Genomic DNA, 14,990 nt, shown 5'->3' with positions numbered 1-14,990 from the left:
TGGACGATAGTTTAAACCCCTTGTTAGATATTTAGCTCACTCTGAATTACTCAGAGATCAGACTAGAGGAGTGGACACTGAACCAGATCAAGAACCCAGAGCTAACCTGTCTTTTTAATACGGACCCTGGTAAAAATGCACCTGATTTTGTGTGAGATGTTTTGAAGGGTTGCAGGATGGGTATCATTACATTATTAAATACATATATATATATAGATATGATATGAGACATTATTTTATATATTGCATGAATAACAATATCAGGGCATCGGGAGTTTGTACCCAAAAACAGTGAAACAAGACAACCCTGTCAGTTTTTCATGGGCATGTTCTGGTTTGGCTGTACAAATCACAAGCTGCCTTATTAGAAGTAAACAAAGGTATCAAAAGTATTCACAGTCATTACTCAGGTAGAAGTGGAGATACTAGGGTTTAAAAGACTTCTATAGAAGTTGAAGTATCAACATATAGGCCCATAGTGCACACCCCCCCCCCCCAAAAAAAATAAATAAATAAATAAAAAAAATCCATAATGACAATAATGTTATATTAAATTGATGCAAAATGAATGCATTTAGTAATATCAAATATATTAAAGTGTATAATAAAATATTACAAGTGTTTGCATGGATGCATAAATACACTTAAAAAACACATCAGGTACATCAGACATCAGGCAATTTATTCAGTCAGTAATATGCTGTGACGTGCCTTTTAGAAGTATTGAACAGGACATCTTCTTCTTCATCAGATGCTTATATAAATGCTGGCATGAATATCTGGTATCAGATTCACTCTCAAAGGTAACCACTGTGATCAGCAGCCAGAGTGCAGCCTTGAAACTAACTGATGCAAAGTAGTGCCACAATTTAGCTTTTCTAAAATGTAACGCCAACCTTTTCTGAACCTTTTCTGTCCAGCATGCGAGTATAGGAAGCTTGAAGTAAAATCTACATGTTGTCAAGTCCTAAACAAAGCTTCTTTCACTTACTGCACTATTCATAGGCCTTTTATGTATTATAAATGCCTTGGGAAGGGTGGTATAGAATGGGAAATGTCAGGCACCCTGGTGTAGTTTCTCCTGGGTATATCCACCAGAAAGGCCGAGGAAAATCAGGGGAGTTAAAAGAGCTGTCAGTCTTTCTTAATTGCACCTCATTGCATCTACAGATCAAAACAGCTTGATCTCCAAGGGGCTCGGCTCATCTGCACTTAGCAGTAGCTGTCTTTTCTTTTTATATATAAAAATATAGACCTTCTGTAGACAGACTCAAGAGGTTGGTAATTAAAATGCCCACAAACCATCTTAAGAAAATCTTGAGCTCAATTCTGATGCCAGTTCTGGTCTATGTGACTGTAGGCTTGTTGAAACCTGTGTGAATATGGCACTAAACCTCTGGTCTGTAGCCTTTTTCATTAAGCATCTCTTTAGCATGTAGTCCACCGCGTTGGACCATTTGAAGGCGACGTAGAATAAACTGTTTTACATTTACATTGGCAATAACTAATAAAAGCGCTGCTCTCTGTGCAATGGAAAAGGGGGCAGATTTGGTGAAGCAAACAAGTGCTGGCCACGTGCTTGGCTAAAAGCTAACCCTACCAGACCATACTGCGGTCTCTTCAGCTAGCTAACTGCAAACCATGCTGTTTGGACAACAAGAGAACCCAGAGAGATTAGCATCATGGTCTGGTATGACTCTAATGATGCACTAATGACAATAACAGTAACAAGTAACAGTCTTAAAAACTAAGCTAGGCTATGCGATGCAGCTATGATCAGTTGCGTTGCCATTGATTAGCCAATAAATCCAGAGCTTTTTCCCCCCACAAGCCCTGCATGATAGGAAATTCAGCATGTTTATGAGGCAAAATAACAGGGTTGTAAACTGACGTAAAACTGCATCCAAGCAGAACTCATATATTTACTGTTTATACATCAAATAAGGTTAAAATGATAGAGATGCTACTCTCTCCATTACGAGTCAGTGGAGCATCAACATGCTACACTAAAACACTACATGATGTTTCTCAAAAGAGTACCACCAATAAATGCTTTTTTAATACCAAACATCCAGGCACATGAAATACAAGGCAAATTTATTTGGAAAGATATTAGAATTCACTGTGTTACAAAAGTAATCTTATAAACAAGAACACAGGAAACAGGGCAACCTTGATGCTGCAAAACATCCGAGTCCGAGCTAGAAGTACACAGGCAAAGGAAGGATTTCCGCCCCATCTTTCATTAAACATACAGGTTTACAGATCTACAGCAGCATCTGAAATAAATTCTAGAATTGCATTCGTTTCCGTCCCATTATTTTACTTCCGTCGTCCGACAGAACAAGGCATCTGGTGGTAAATGTTTATCAAGTTAAGGTGCAATACAGAAACGCTAGATATATTTTACATCTAATATACAAGAACTTTTTTGAGGCAGGTTAAGAAAATAAAGTGAAGAGAATTCCGTCTACGTCACACTAAATGTCCTTCTAGCTTGACAGACTGCTTTAAAGAGCTCCGTTTGGAAACATTACTCAAAAGTTGAGGTTCTTCTAGGATCTACTGAATGGAAAAGTACTTTTTTTTGTTTTGTTATTTACACAAACACGACAGAAAGCAAAGCATTCTCCAGCTCTCAATTAACAACGGCTGTTTGGTCAGAGGGTGGGACTGCGGTCCTCCCAAATCTATTTCGGATAAAACACATGAAAATCCAACACATGAGGGAGGAAAAAAAAAAAGAAAAAAAAAAAAAAAAAAAAAAAAAAAAAAAAAAAAAGAGATTAACACACACATAAAAGGTAGCATTCGTCATTTCATGTTAAAGCATCATAGTGATTTGTTTGCAACTTTACAGATTCATTTTACAGAAGTTAAATTAGAAAGTCCAACAACAGTGAACACCCACAAAGCAAACACAAGCAGTACTTGCATATTACAAAGGCAATTCTACACTGAACCCATAAAGACCAACCATAAAGGGATTGCATTTGTGCCCACATTCAGCTTGAAGCCGGTCTTGTGAAAGTCACATACAGTAAGCAAGCCTGTAACTCCTACATTCTACTGGAGTGGCCCCTAACTGCTGCTTATATAGCGCTGTCGCTTCTTCATTCCCCGCTCACTCACACATACACACCTTTCTGGTCCAAACGACATCAGCCTGATTTCAAAACAATGGGCATGTAACTGTCATTCTGGCTCCTACATGTAAACCTGGATATTACTTGAAATGCAAAATGCCATGCCACACAATAATTTCAGCATTTTGGAGAACTATGAAGTGAAATCTTCATTATTTGTTGTGTCTTTGTAAAGCCTTAATTACCTTCTGGAAGGCAGCAAGATATGAAGGCTAAAACAATTAAACTGTCAGCCTGCCAAGAGATTTGTCTGTCATTACAGCAGAAAAGAGAAGAAAAAAAAAGGATCAAAATGCAGCCAGTTTAGAAGAACCTTGAGCAGAATTCACTCAGGCTGGTTTAAATTCTTAACTTGGGAAGTACCAGAAGTACTTCCCTATCTTCAGCTGTAAATAGAATATGCTGGTGAATATGCTGGGTTGTGGTTCCTTTTGGGGGGAGGGGGTCATCGAAAAAAGGTACAAAAGGTACAAAAATATGACATAATACATTTAAAATTAAATATGGAAATATGCCGACAAACTTGAGAAGGGAAGAGAAGAGAAAGAGAAAGGAAAATCTTGTGTTTATGGACGACAGCAGCAACAACAACAACAGCGTCTATCTTGAGCCAGAGTACTTGCGTTCCTTAAATGGATAAGCACATCATTCCTGTAGTGAGTCACTGCTGAGCCAAACGTCTACCACCTACCTCAGTATAACCTTGCAATAAATCAGGAAAAAAGAAACACATCCAGCCTAATCTCACTGTTTTGATTCTGTGTTGGCAGGGATATGCACAGTTGCAGATTGCTTGCACAGCCTCACAGGAGGGGTTGCTGGTAGTAGGCTGCCTGCTGCTGCTGAGTTGACGGGGCCACTGAATAGGAGGTCGGAGGCATACCAGGATTAGCGTTTTGATAAGCAGACATGTCCATAGCCACACCCATCTGTGGTGGATAAGACCCAGGGGCTTGATTCATATATGGTGCACCCATAGCACTGCTGAAAAGAAAAAAGAGAGAGAGACCACACAGAGCTCTTGTAAAAACGGTCAACCTATAAACTGAACAGTAGTGTTGAGAGACAGACTTGTGTCATGGGGCAAGTAAATTACCTTATGTAGGGTGACTGTGCCGGCTGACTGGCGACTGTAGAGTTAACTGTGGGAGGCATGGAGCAGAGAGGTGCAGCTTGGTCTGACCCCAGACTGTAGCCTTGTGGAACACCAGCAGGCAGGTAGGCCCCTGATGGCTGGCCGGGATAACCCTAAAAATTCAGGAAAACAAAGAGAAGGAAGCTCAAAATGAACAATCAACACACATCATAACCTGAATAATGACCTGATTCCTTGATCATATACATGAGAGCTGTAGCTACAAGAGAGGTCATCAGCAAAGGCCACACAGCTATGGACAACCTCAACATACAAGTCACCTACAACCCCTAACAACCCCCTTACTGACTGCTAAAAACACAAACACAAACTGTTCCTCAACCAATTAGGTTCTACTGAAATATAAGCAGTGAACACAACACACTGCAAGAAGCCTGTATAATTATAGCATCCACGCGATACCAAAACCCCCAGGGTCTGCAGAAATGGAACTTAAAGATAAAGCCAGAGAAGTGAGTAGGAATCTGTGCAAGGCTAAATTCCTAGCCGACTGTCTTTTATCCTCACTAACCACTCATGAACATCCGCTCCTTCAAAAGCAAACTGGACTGCTTCAGAACACAGCTAACCACAGATCAGAAGAGGGACTCCTCTGTACTGCACGAGGAAGCCAAACCCGAGAAAAAGAAGCAAACGCTACCCAACCAGCCACAATCTCTTCAGCTAGCTAAACACCCAAAGTGTTGAGGACACGAGAGCAAAACCATCCAGTAATAAATAATTAATTATAACATAAAAATAATATAATAAATAATTACAGCATTTTTGTTACAGTGCTAAAAACAAAACTATTCTATTCTACATGGCTCACGTGAGCTGGTGTAGTGCTGTAAACCCAGTAAATTCAGAGCAGAGCCAACCACAGGATCCTTCTCATTCTGAAACAAAATGTACAGCTCTGAAAAAAAAATGAATGGACCACTAAATGTTTTCTAAAATGTGCATTTCTACATGTATGACAGCCATTTTATTTCAGGAACTTTCTCAAACAAAGCAGAGTTTGAATGCTCTCAAAGTTCAAATATTAGTGTTTGAACATTTGAATGATAACTTCCTCACATTATAATTATTATAGCAATCTCTTTATATGATTTGTGCTGTTGTCGTTTATGCAAATAAATGCTCTAAATAGCAATATTTTTTTTTGGAATTTGGGGCACACAACAGCACATACTATTCATACATCTAGGAACAACTTAATATTCTCACTAAATGCATTCTGCAGTGCCAACAGGTATGAGTGAACACTGGAAGTGGATGTAAGGGGCTGAAAATATGTGAGAATATGCTTAAATATGCAATTTAATGGCCATACAAATGCTTCAGGCTACTATTATTATTATCATTATTATTAATAAAAAATATTATCGATACATTTAGATTAGATTAGTTAATTAGATAAATAATTTTTTACAGATTTTCTATGACTGGAAAACTAATCTATTCCTTTCCTAAATAAATTAATGAAAAAGTATATTTCTAGAGATGCATGATCCTCAGTCTTAACCAAATATAAGCAGGGAAAGCACTAAACCAGTTTACCAGTAAAATTCTTTCATGTAAAGTCTAAATCAGCCCTCACACAAAACAAGATGGAACAATGAGATATGCCCCGTTCTCATATTTACAGTGGTTGTCGTCAGTCTTTGTCAGCTGAAAACAATCACATGTGTGATGAACCAGACGCACAACATTTACCAGCACAGAGTCTGTAACTTGCTGATTTTCTAGTTTCAGTGCTGACAGAGTGCAGCTCAAGATGTTTAACTGCCTTTAGTGCATGGGTGTGTAACGCCAGTGTGCATGTGCACTGGTGTGCATGTGTAACCTGCATAGCCATAGCAGGGGGAGCTGCTGGATAAGTGCCCTGGTGGGTCTGTATCTTCGAATAGGCGGAATACAGAGGAGCCTCATTCATCAGCTGGTTATAGAGCTCCAGAGCCTCCAGCACCTTCACGTTCAGCTCAGACAGCTCTGAGTGTTTCCTGCCAAACACAGGAGGTCAAAAGCTTAATATGGATTGTGCTCCTCTGGCAGTCTGAAGATGTGAAACCGTGATATGATTTCCCATTTTAACCAACCTGTCAATCTCCTCTAACTTTTCATCGATTAGCGGGTTCATCTGTGCACACGCACCTGGAAGGAAATCCAAAACTCAATTAAATGATAAAAATAACAAGCAATCAAAGACCAGAGAAATGGTATTACATATGATATGAAGGTATCATGTAATCAGTGTATACCCTCTAGTGTGATCAGCTCAGTGCCGTCAGGTGTCGCATCAGCAGGATCTGTGTTCTGGAGCAAATACAAAGTTCTGTCCATCTTCTCCTGTGGAGGACACACGGGACACGCATGGTCTCACTTTTTCAACACCTACTGGCTTTAAAATGGTGGATATTGGTGTCCAGTGTCATCTTCAAATTTACCTCATCTATATGCACTGGTTCCGGCTCTGCTTTGACTTCCACTACAGGCTCTTCAGGAACTGCTGTTTTCTCAACATACGCATCTAAGCACAATCCCAAACCCCCCCCCAAAAAAAACAATAAATTACAGTAATGGGAGATGTAGAACTAGCCTAGACAAGTAAAAGTTATTTGATGACATAAAAAAAAAATTATATATATATATATATATATATATATATATATATATATATATATATATATATATATATATATTTGTTGAGCATTTTACCTGGTTCTGGCTCTGCATTTAGGTTAGTTGTGACAAAGTTGGATGGAAAAAGCCCCACCCCTCTATGGTTCTCTCCTTTCCACCAATTTGCATCACTGTTAAATAAGTGTGCAAGCACAGTATTATGGCAGGGTCATGTATTCCTTGGAAGTCTGATTATTAAAAGCACAAGTAAACAGCTGAAAGCAGCCAAGTTTAAAAATAAGACTTATTTACTGAGACATGAGTCAGGAGGCCAATCTTATTTTGGGAGACTTTTCAAATAATATCTTGCTGTGTTGCTGATTCTGACAGTCTTTGTTCTATTTGCAAACTGCCCTCTATCTCCTATGAGTCTATAGACACCTGCTCATCCAATTGCTTCTAACTCCAAAATCAAATGAAGAAATATGGAGTTCTTTTTGCTTCTGGGAATGCTTTATACTTCATTCAGGAACACATGCTGTGAGTATTTATTTGCATTCAGCCATGAGGGCGCTAGTGAGGTCAGGTACTCATATTGGATGATTAGTTCTGGATCATAAAACGCTGCTTCCAACCTCATCCCCAAGATACTCAAGTGTGGTCAATCACTTCAGAAAACACAGCTCCATTGTTTCACTGCCCAATGCCTGGGCTTTTATACCCTTTTAGCAGACTTTTGGCACTGGACATGACAATCTATTGTCTACAATTTCACTTCATTCATAGTAGCGCCAAAATTAGGGGTTGGGGGGTGGGGCAGTGAGATAGCGGGTGGCATAAAAATGACAAAAAGGTGGCTTTAACACATGTAAATGTGTATGTTGTAAATATGTAAATTACACACAGCAGCTGCTTCATGCTGACCAATCAGGCAAAAGCAATATTTCGTTGTTAGTGAACAACCAATTACGTGCCTAAGCTGCCTTGTCTGAACATCATGGACATGAACCCAGAAAGCGCATGCAGAGGACAGCAGCTATCACAAACAACTTCTTTTTCCCAAAATATTTCATTTAAAAAGGCCTTTTTAGTACCAAGTTTACGAGATTAGTCTACTTTGAGGTGATCCATTTGAACTACATTTGAACTACACCCACGACTTCATGATTCACACGCATTCAGACGCCCTTTAGGCAGCAAGGCACTGACGAAAGAAGTGGACACGTACAATTGGGCTTAAGTGTGTCCTAATGTATTGCCAATGTTTTTTTTCAATGGAGATTGTGTCACACCATAATACCATGGGCACACTGTCAAGTAGCTAAATTCGCTAATTAGAATGGTTGTCCAGACACTTTTGGTGGAAATGAGTTACCTGTCATCCAGGACTAGCACAACCTCTCCAGCCTTAAAGGTGAGTTCATTGTCTTCGGCCGCCTCAAAGTCATAGAGGGCGCGCACTTTGCGTGACTCTTTAACGCTATTGGTGTTGTAGGGTGGGTCAGCTGTCACAAAGAGCGGCCGTGTCTCAGCTTGCTGTTTCTGCTCCTGTAAGGACAGCTCAATGGCTGCACAAGGCCACAACCAAGTTAATTCACTGCCTCTGCTCAAAAGTGGTTAAATAAATTAGTGAATAATTAAAGACCAACTGCAATATGAGTTATTGGCATTTGTGAGTATGAGGAATACATGATGCTTGACAATGTCTATTTACTAGTCCATCAAATGTGGAAAAGCTCACCTTTGGCAAGGTCGTCCTCATCAGATGCTCGGCTGGGAGCAGGGGTGCTGCTGGATTTGCTGCTGGATTTGCTGCTGGAGCTCTGCGGTCAACACAGATCAATGTAGCCAGAGGTCAGTTCTGGTCAAAGGTTGAATTGAGCACAGTCTCATGCATCAAAACCAAACCTCATTTAGTACTGCTGTCCAAAGCTCTGTGTTTATCAACGCAATGCACAATATTGTACCAAGACACTCATTCTTCATAGCTGTTTAATATGGCTACATGTAGCTGCACTGCCATCTACAGATGCACACCAGTCATATCAAGGAAGAAGAAGAAGAAAAAAAAATCACTTGAATCAAAAGGAAAGAACATATGACCTAGCAGCCCTTCTCAGGATATAGGTCAAGAGCATTTGAAGTTTCACAACCTTTTATTACTATCAGGTTCAGAGTCTTGAGAATGAATCATGGAAGTACTCCTTAAATAACCAGGAAAAAAGTAAAATAACATATCCTACACTTCAGCGGCTGGCTTTCAGCTATGGTCAAATCCAAGAGGCTCCACCATACCAAACAACCACCATATATTGCACTCTTGTCTAAACTAGCAAAGAAGCAGTACGAGTCCCAGGAGAGTGTGGGCCCTACTTCAAATATGCGAAAGGAAATTCCATTGTAACTTCTCAGCCCCCTACTTTGACCCCCCCCCCTCCCTCCCCCTCCCCCTGTACATTTCTCTCTCAATGCTCAACTACTGCAATCTCCACAGAGAAATACCACGAACCTCCGTCTTCAAAATGCTCATAGTCTAGACTTTTATTGAACACCAATACAGCGACAAGACTCAAACTGACCCAGATCACAGATGCTGCAGCAGAAGGACTGCTGCTGCCAAACCTTCTGGGTGCCCTTCCAGCATGGTTAATGTGGTGAGATGAATAATTGATGAATTTTGCAGAACTGACCTAAACTAAATCAAAATGTCACGGCATGCAGCAGGCCAAGTCACTCACATTTATGTAGACCAAATCACAGAGGATGCTCAATGACTGGTGATGTCAGTTTAAATGGATAAGGAATGTTAAGTATAAGGAACATCAAGCAGCAGACTGCAAATCCAAACCTAAACTTCTCAAATTCCAAATCGAACGACCTCAAGATGTCCCAAAAGTGTTTTCTTTTGGCAAACTTTAAAAATGCACAAAACATGGGATCAGTGAATGGCAGGAAAGTGGAACAAGAAGTTGAGCTCTCATTAAATGAGACACTGTCCGTGGAGCCCAGACTTTCTAAGAGACCCATCTCTCACTATATGGGTAAGTGTGTGACATCATCTTCAGGAGTTTGCAAACAACAGTAGAAGATGACAAAAAGTGACAAATTTCTCGCTTCTGAAATTTGCCTAAAACTTGGTAAATGGACAGGAAACCATGTTACCGTTGTCTCTGCTTCTGTCAACAGATCTGTGCTTGTCAGAATAAACCAAAGCAAATCAGGCTCAGCACAGTCTGTGGCGGGGACAGAAAAACACCGAATGGGTACCTGAGAGCCAGAGGAAGGGAAGGTCACCCCCTCCTCCTTCAGAGACTTGATGGTGGCACCAATGAGGCTCAGCTGTGGATCTTTCTGGAACTCATCAGCCCACTCTACCATGAGGCCTTTGAGTTTCTCACTCACTTTGGGGTGGGCCTGAGAGACAATAAGAGAGGCAGGGGGGACAGATATTACAGAAAGAAAAGTCTTCAACCACTTCAGTCAACTTATGCAAGTTTACAGAGTTCTAATAATATTTGTACAGATGGCGGCAGCATCTTACTTTGTTTAGAAAGCTTCGTACTTCGCTGGCGAACTCTCTGGAACAGATTTCTAGATGGAAGATTTTTCCACTGTTTGCGACACAAGCACCTAATAACTGAGGAAGGAGAGTTTTAGGTAAAAATCAGAGATTTTATTTTTGTAAAAAAAAATTTATTATATAATGTTTAAAAACATAAAAAATTCTGTGCTACACACATCAATACATCATTTTTGTGCATATAAATAAATTGGAATTATTGTCTTGTTTCTTAAAGTGACATTTCAAATACCATAAAAACACTAAACTACAATTAACAAACACCAGATAAAGAAAGAAAAATACCTAAATGTCTTATTTTCTAAGAACAATGCTGTAACCAATTTCATCTGAAAATGTCTAAACCACAGAAAGGCTAAAAATAGAGTGAGAGAATGACATCACGCAGGATGAGACAGCATGACTACACGACCAGACTCCGATCACTGCCATGCTGCTGTGCTCTGGAGGATATGCCATAAAAGCCTCAGAGCACAGAGATATTGAGAAAACCAATGAAATAAAAGGGAAACCCAGTGTGTGAAGATCAGCCCAAAACATATAGTCCTAAAATTCACTCAAACTGGTGAGAACACTGTTGCACTCACTGTTAAAGCCTGCATGGAAACATGAGGGACCTTGTGGTTGATGCGCTTTATAATTGACCTTAGACAATCCTTTGCCCTGTAAAAAAAAAAAAAAAAAAAAGACAAGAAAAAGAGAGGTGAAGTCAGATAGAGAAGAGATGTAGTGATGTGCTGAGAACAATTGTGAGCTCCCTCACACAACACATTACTGTGGTCCTGGAATTCTTTATAAATCTAATATTCTCTGAAACCGGACCATCACGACACAAGTGGCGTTACTGGAAGGAGACATAACCAGAGATGGTTAGGCTTCTAATTCAGGCTCAATTCAGGCCTGTGTGTGTCTCATTTTAGCTCACCCATTTGGTGTTGTCCCAACCCGGTCACAAATATCCATAATGAGGCCCCAGTCTTCTGTTGTGTTGTGTTCATTGGTTACTTTTTCTGAAATCACAGGACAAAAATGACACTTCAAAAAGTCCCAACCTCAAATCAAATACTTATGTACACTAAAATTCTAAATAAATAATAATAATAATAATAATAATATAATAATAACTCAGAAAACATGAAGTACAGTCCTACATTCTGTTGTGATTTATTAAACCATCATTAGCATTACCATTAACAATGTCCTGTACATGTTCCGGCATGTGAATAAGATTCCTGTAGTTTCGCTTACTGCAACTAACCATCCTAATTTGCAAGTCAATTTGCATTTGCTCTGCTATCATTCGTATCATCATCATCAGCATGAACAAAGCCCTTCAATTCAACCCTGTTCAACAGGACAGAACTTCAGGAAGAGGCGCAGTCCAGGGTTTATGGCTTTAAAAGGGGCCGGTCACAAAAAAAGCTGAAAATCTTGAGCAGAAATCTGAAAGTGGCTTAAATGACAATGTTTAACTACCAATATAGGAATATACACATTTAAGAAAATCATCTTTTACAGAATACCACGCTATAAACACTCAGTCTTATAGCAGACTGTTCAGACTCTGTTTCAGGGGGACTGGTCAGTAACTACGACACCCTTAAAAACAGCCGACTTCATCATCATCACCATCATCATCATCAGTAAAACCATCAGCCAGAGATGGCAAATCCAGGATCAGCCAAGCTGTACTGGAGGGTGTTTAGACTAGAGGCTAGGCTTCCCGGATTTGTACTTTCTGGGCCTGTATTTGTCATCGTTGTTCAGCCTTTATCTTTCGAGCTTTTAAGAGACAGTTTTTCTTAACATTTCAGTTATTTAGATTTAACAACACAACCAACGCGGAAATAGCAAACCTAGCCCCTCTTTCTCTCTCTCCTAAACTCTCTCCAGGAAAAGGGAAGCGATGACTCCTGAAAATGACATCAAATCTGAAAATGTAATAAGTCAACCTCTTATTGGGTTAATACTATTTTAAAGACCCTCTTCAGGTTAGGTTAGTTAGTGAGTTGTTTAGTGTTAGCTAGGTGAAGCTGTGCGGCTCGCTACATGATCATTTAGCCTGCCTGGCTAAAGCCAGTTAGCAAACTCGCCTCTCCGGTCCCGTAAACGCAGCACATAAACTACACCACAGGCAGACTCACCGACGTCCTGGTCAAAGGGGTTTTGGGCAAATAACGGCATTTTGGTTCCGTGCCTCGCTTTATGAGCAGTCAGTGCTGGATGTTAACGATGATAAACCCGTTTACTAGTGAATATCTGTCCCCGATCCATCAAAGTCCGTCCACTCACTCGACTGTTGTTCTTCCGTCAACTTCACCTGCTGCCTCCGGGATGCCTGACCAAAAATCACACTCCGCATTTCGACATCGAGGAGTCTATTTTGAAAAATCAGACGCTGCTTTGGTATTGTTGTGATCCTGGTAACCTTTCTTAAAGTCTGAAGACACTATTTTTCAGATGTCTCCGTCATTTAAAAACGGCATATCTGAGGCCCCTCAAAGTGGTGTTGAACACACGTGGTGAAACACCGCCACCTGCTGCTGGAGTTCAGCGTTACTTCTTATTCACTCTGACTGTTACTGCAAAATGTGCTTCAGGTAATTCGGTTCATTAGAAAAATAATATTTATATTTAGAATATCTCCGTTTACTAACTACATAATTTAATCGACTAATAAAACGTTTCTTCCGTTCTCTAAACTGTGGGAACGATTTATTAAACTGAGGGAACGATTGTTTATTATATTAAAGGAACAATTGGTTTAACTAAGGGGATGATTAAATAAGTATAGTTTTCTTTATCTTAAAGCATAATTAATAAACCCTCTTTCTTATATTGGTGTTGATGGCTTCATCTGTACAACTTTGTGATTAATCACACTGACTTTATTGCTTGATTGTTTTTATTTTAGACTTCTTTCTCAGTGTTTTACTGTAAAAAAAAAAAAATACTAAACATAACTGAAGTTATGTGTGTTTTTTCTCCCTAAGTATCAGTTGTTTACATGTAATACCAAAAGCTGACTCACAGTATGTTATGTACCTCTTGGTCCTTTGTCCTCACCACACACGTTCAGTGCTGAGTGCTGTGTGGGTGCTGCACTGTCCCGTCTGGTTTGTTTGTTTGTTTGTTTGTTTGTTTGTTTGTGCATACTGCCCTTCATGATTATATATATTGTACTGTGTAACATATACAGTGGTTCTCCCTTTTTTCCTGGAGTAAAACACAGACTGTACTCTAGGATAAAGTATATCATGCAATATTGCATTAATAATATCACATGATATAACAGTCATTGAAATAACAGTCATTTTCCTGAAGGAGTTCCGAAGAGGACTGGAAAGAGTTCACTTACAGTGTGAACACAGTAAAAGCGCTGAGGTCAGTTGCACCTGGGTCCTTTGCAGGTTGGCTTTCTAGGGCTCTGGAAGGGGGAACTATATTTCCATCGTGGCATAACTGAATAATGAAAGTTCAGCAACATGGAGGTGACCAATTGTGAGCCTCGAACACTGTTAAATGGAGCAAAACTGAGCTGTAAAACAGGCCAGTTCCAAAATCCCAAACTGTGACATAACAGTCTTGACTCATTATCACGGGCGGAGGCCAAATTTCATCTGTGTCTGATAAAAATAGTGAATATGGTTGTCTTGCCATATGCACCCAGAATGGACATACACCCAGTGTATGCACATCTGGAAGCAAGGCTAAAAGGATTGTCTGGCTGCAATAGAAACAGAGCTTATCTTTTTCACCAGTCAACCATTATTCTGAGGCAAAAGAACCAACACCAACCAAAGGCACACACTCAAATCAAATCAAATTTTATTTGTCACATACATAGTTATACACAGTATAACTTGCAGTGAAATGCTTTTATGACTGTCTGCCCACATCAAGCTATACAATAAAAATCTACATTTAAACTTAACTAAACCTTAACTTAATGAAGTAAAGTGTAAAAGTGCAAAAGAAAAAAAAAATGAAAAAAAAAAAATAGAATAAGTTACATTTAAGTTAAAGAATAAAATATAAAAATATGAAAATATAGAAATATAAGCAAAAAAAAAAAAATACAAATATACAAATATATATACACAGATGAAATAGTGCGTGTCTGTGTGTGTGTATACATATATATATATATATATATATATATATATATATATATATATATATATATATGTATACATATGTACATACACTATTTGTTTATCAACTACTACATACATTACATATACATTTACAACTTACAGTCCACAGTAAATAAAGAGGGCGGTGTATACCATATAGCAGTATAGGGCAGTGGTGGCTCAGCGGTTAGAGCTCCAGGGTATTGATGACAGGGTTGTGGGTTCGATATTTGGACTTAGCAAGCTGCCCCTGTTGGACTCTTGAGTAAGGCCCTTCACAATCTCTGCTGGTGTGTGTGTGTGCTCACTGCCCCTAGTTCACTAGTGTGTGTGTGTGTGTGTTCACTACCACAGATGGGTAAAATGCA

At 39.5% G+C, this 14,990-nt stretch overlaps 1 protein-coding gene across 2 annotated transcripts; it reads right to left on the bottom strand.

The window, feature by feature from the left end:
- Positions 1 to 2,080: 2,080 nt before the first annotated feature.
- On the bottom strand, positions 2,081 to 12,806 carry stam2 (signal transducing adaptor molecule (SH3 domain and ITAM motif) 2). 2 transcript variants are annotated; one of them, XM_072686126.1, is made up of 14 exons: positions 12,631 to 12,806; positions 11,412 to 11,496; positions 11,074 to 11,149; positions 10,448 to 10,543; positions 10,174 to 10,320; positions 8,648 to 8,729; positions 8,282 to 8,474; positions 7,003 to 7,097; positions 6,732 to 6,814; positions 6,546 to 6,633; positions 6,384 to 6,438; positions 6,131 to 6,287; positions 4,243 to 4,394; positions 2,081 to 4,130 (listed from the first exon to the last, which is right to left on the bottom strand). In XM_072686126.1, exons 1-14 carry the CDS (start codon positions 12,668 to 12,670, stop codon positions 3,950 to 3,952), a joined length of 1,530 nt encoding a protein of 509 aa, XP_072542227.1. In that variant the 5' UTR covers positions 12,671 to 12,806; the 3' UTR covers positions 2,081 to 3,949. The 2 variants fall into 2 exon arrangements, with proteins under 2 accessions (XP_072542227.1, XP_072542228.1); XM_072686127.1 differs by having other exon boundaries at positions 2,081 to 4,127.
- Positions 12,807 to 14,990: the final 2,184 nt, after the last annotated feature.

This window comes from Salminus brasiliensis, chromosome 8 (genome assembly GCF_030463535.1).
Source record: "Salminus brasiliensis chromosome 8, fSalBra1.hap2, whole genome shotgun sequence".
In the NCBI taxonomy this organism is placed as follows: Eukaryota; Metazoa; Chordata; class Actinopteri; order Characiformes; family Bryconidae; genus Salminus; species Salminus brasiliensis.
The sequence above is the reverse complement of the archived record's forward strand: the minus strand, read 5'-3'. Positions and strand labels throughout refer to the sequence as shown.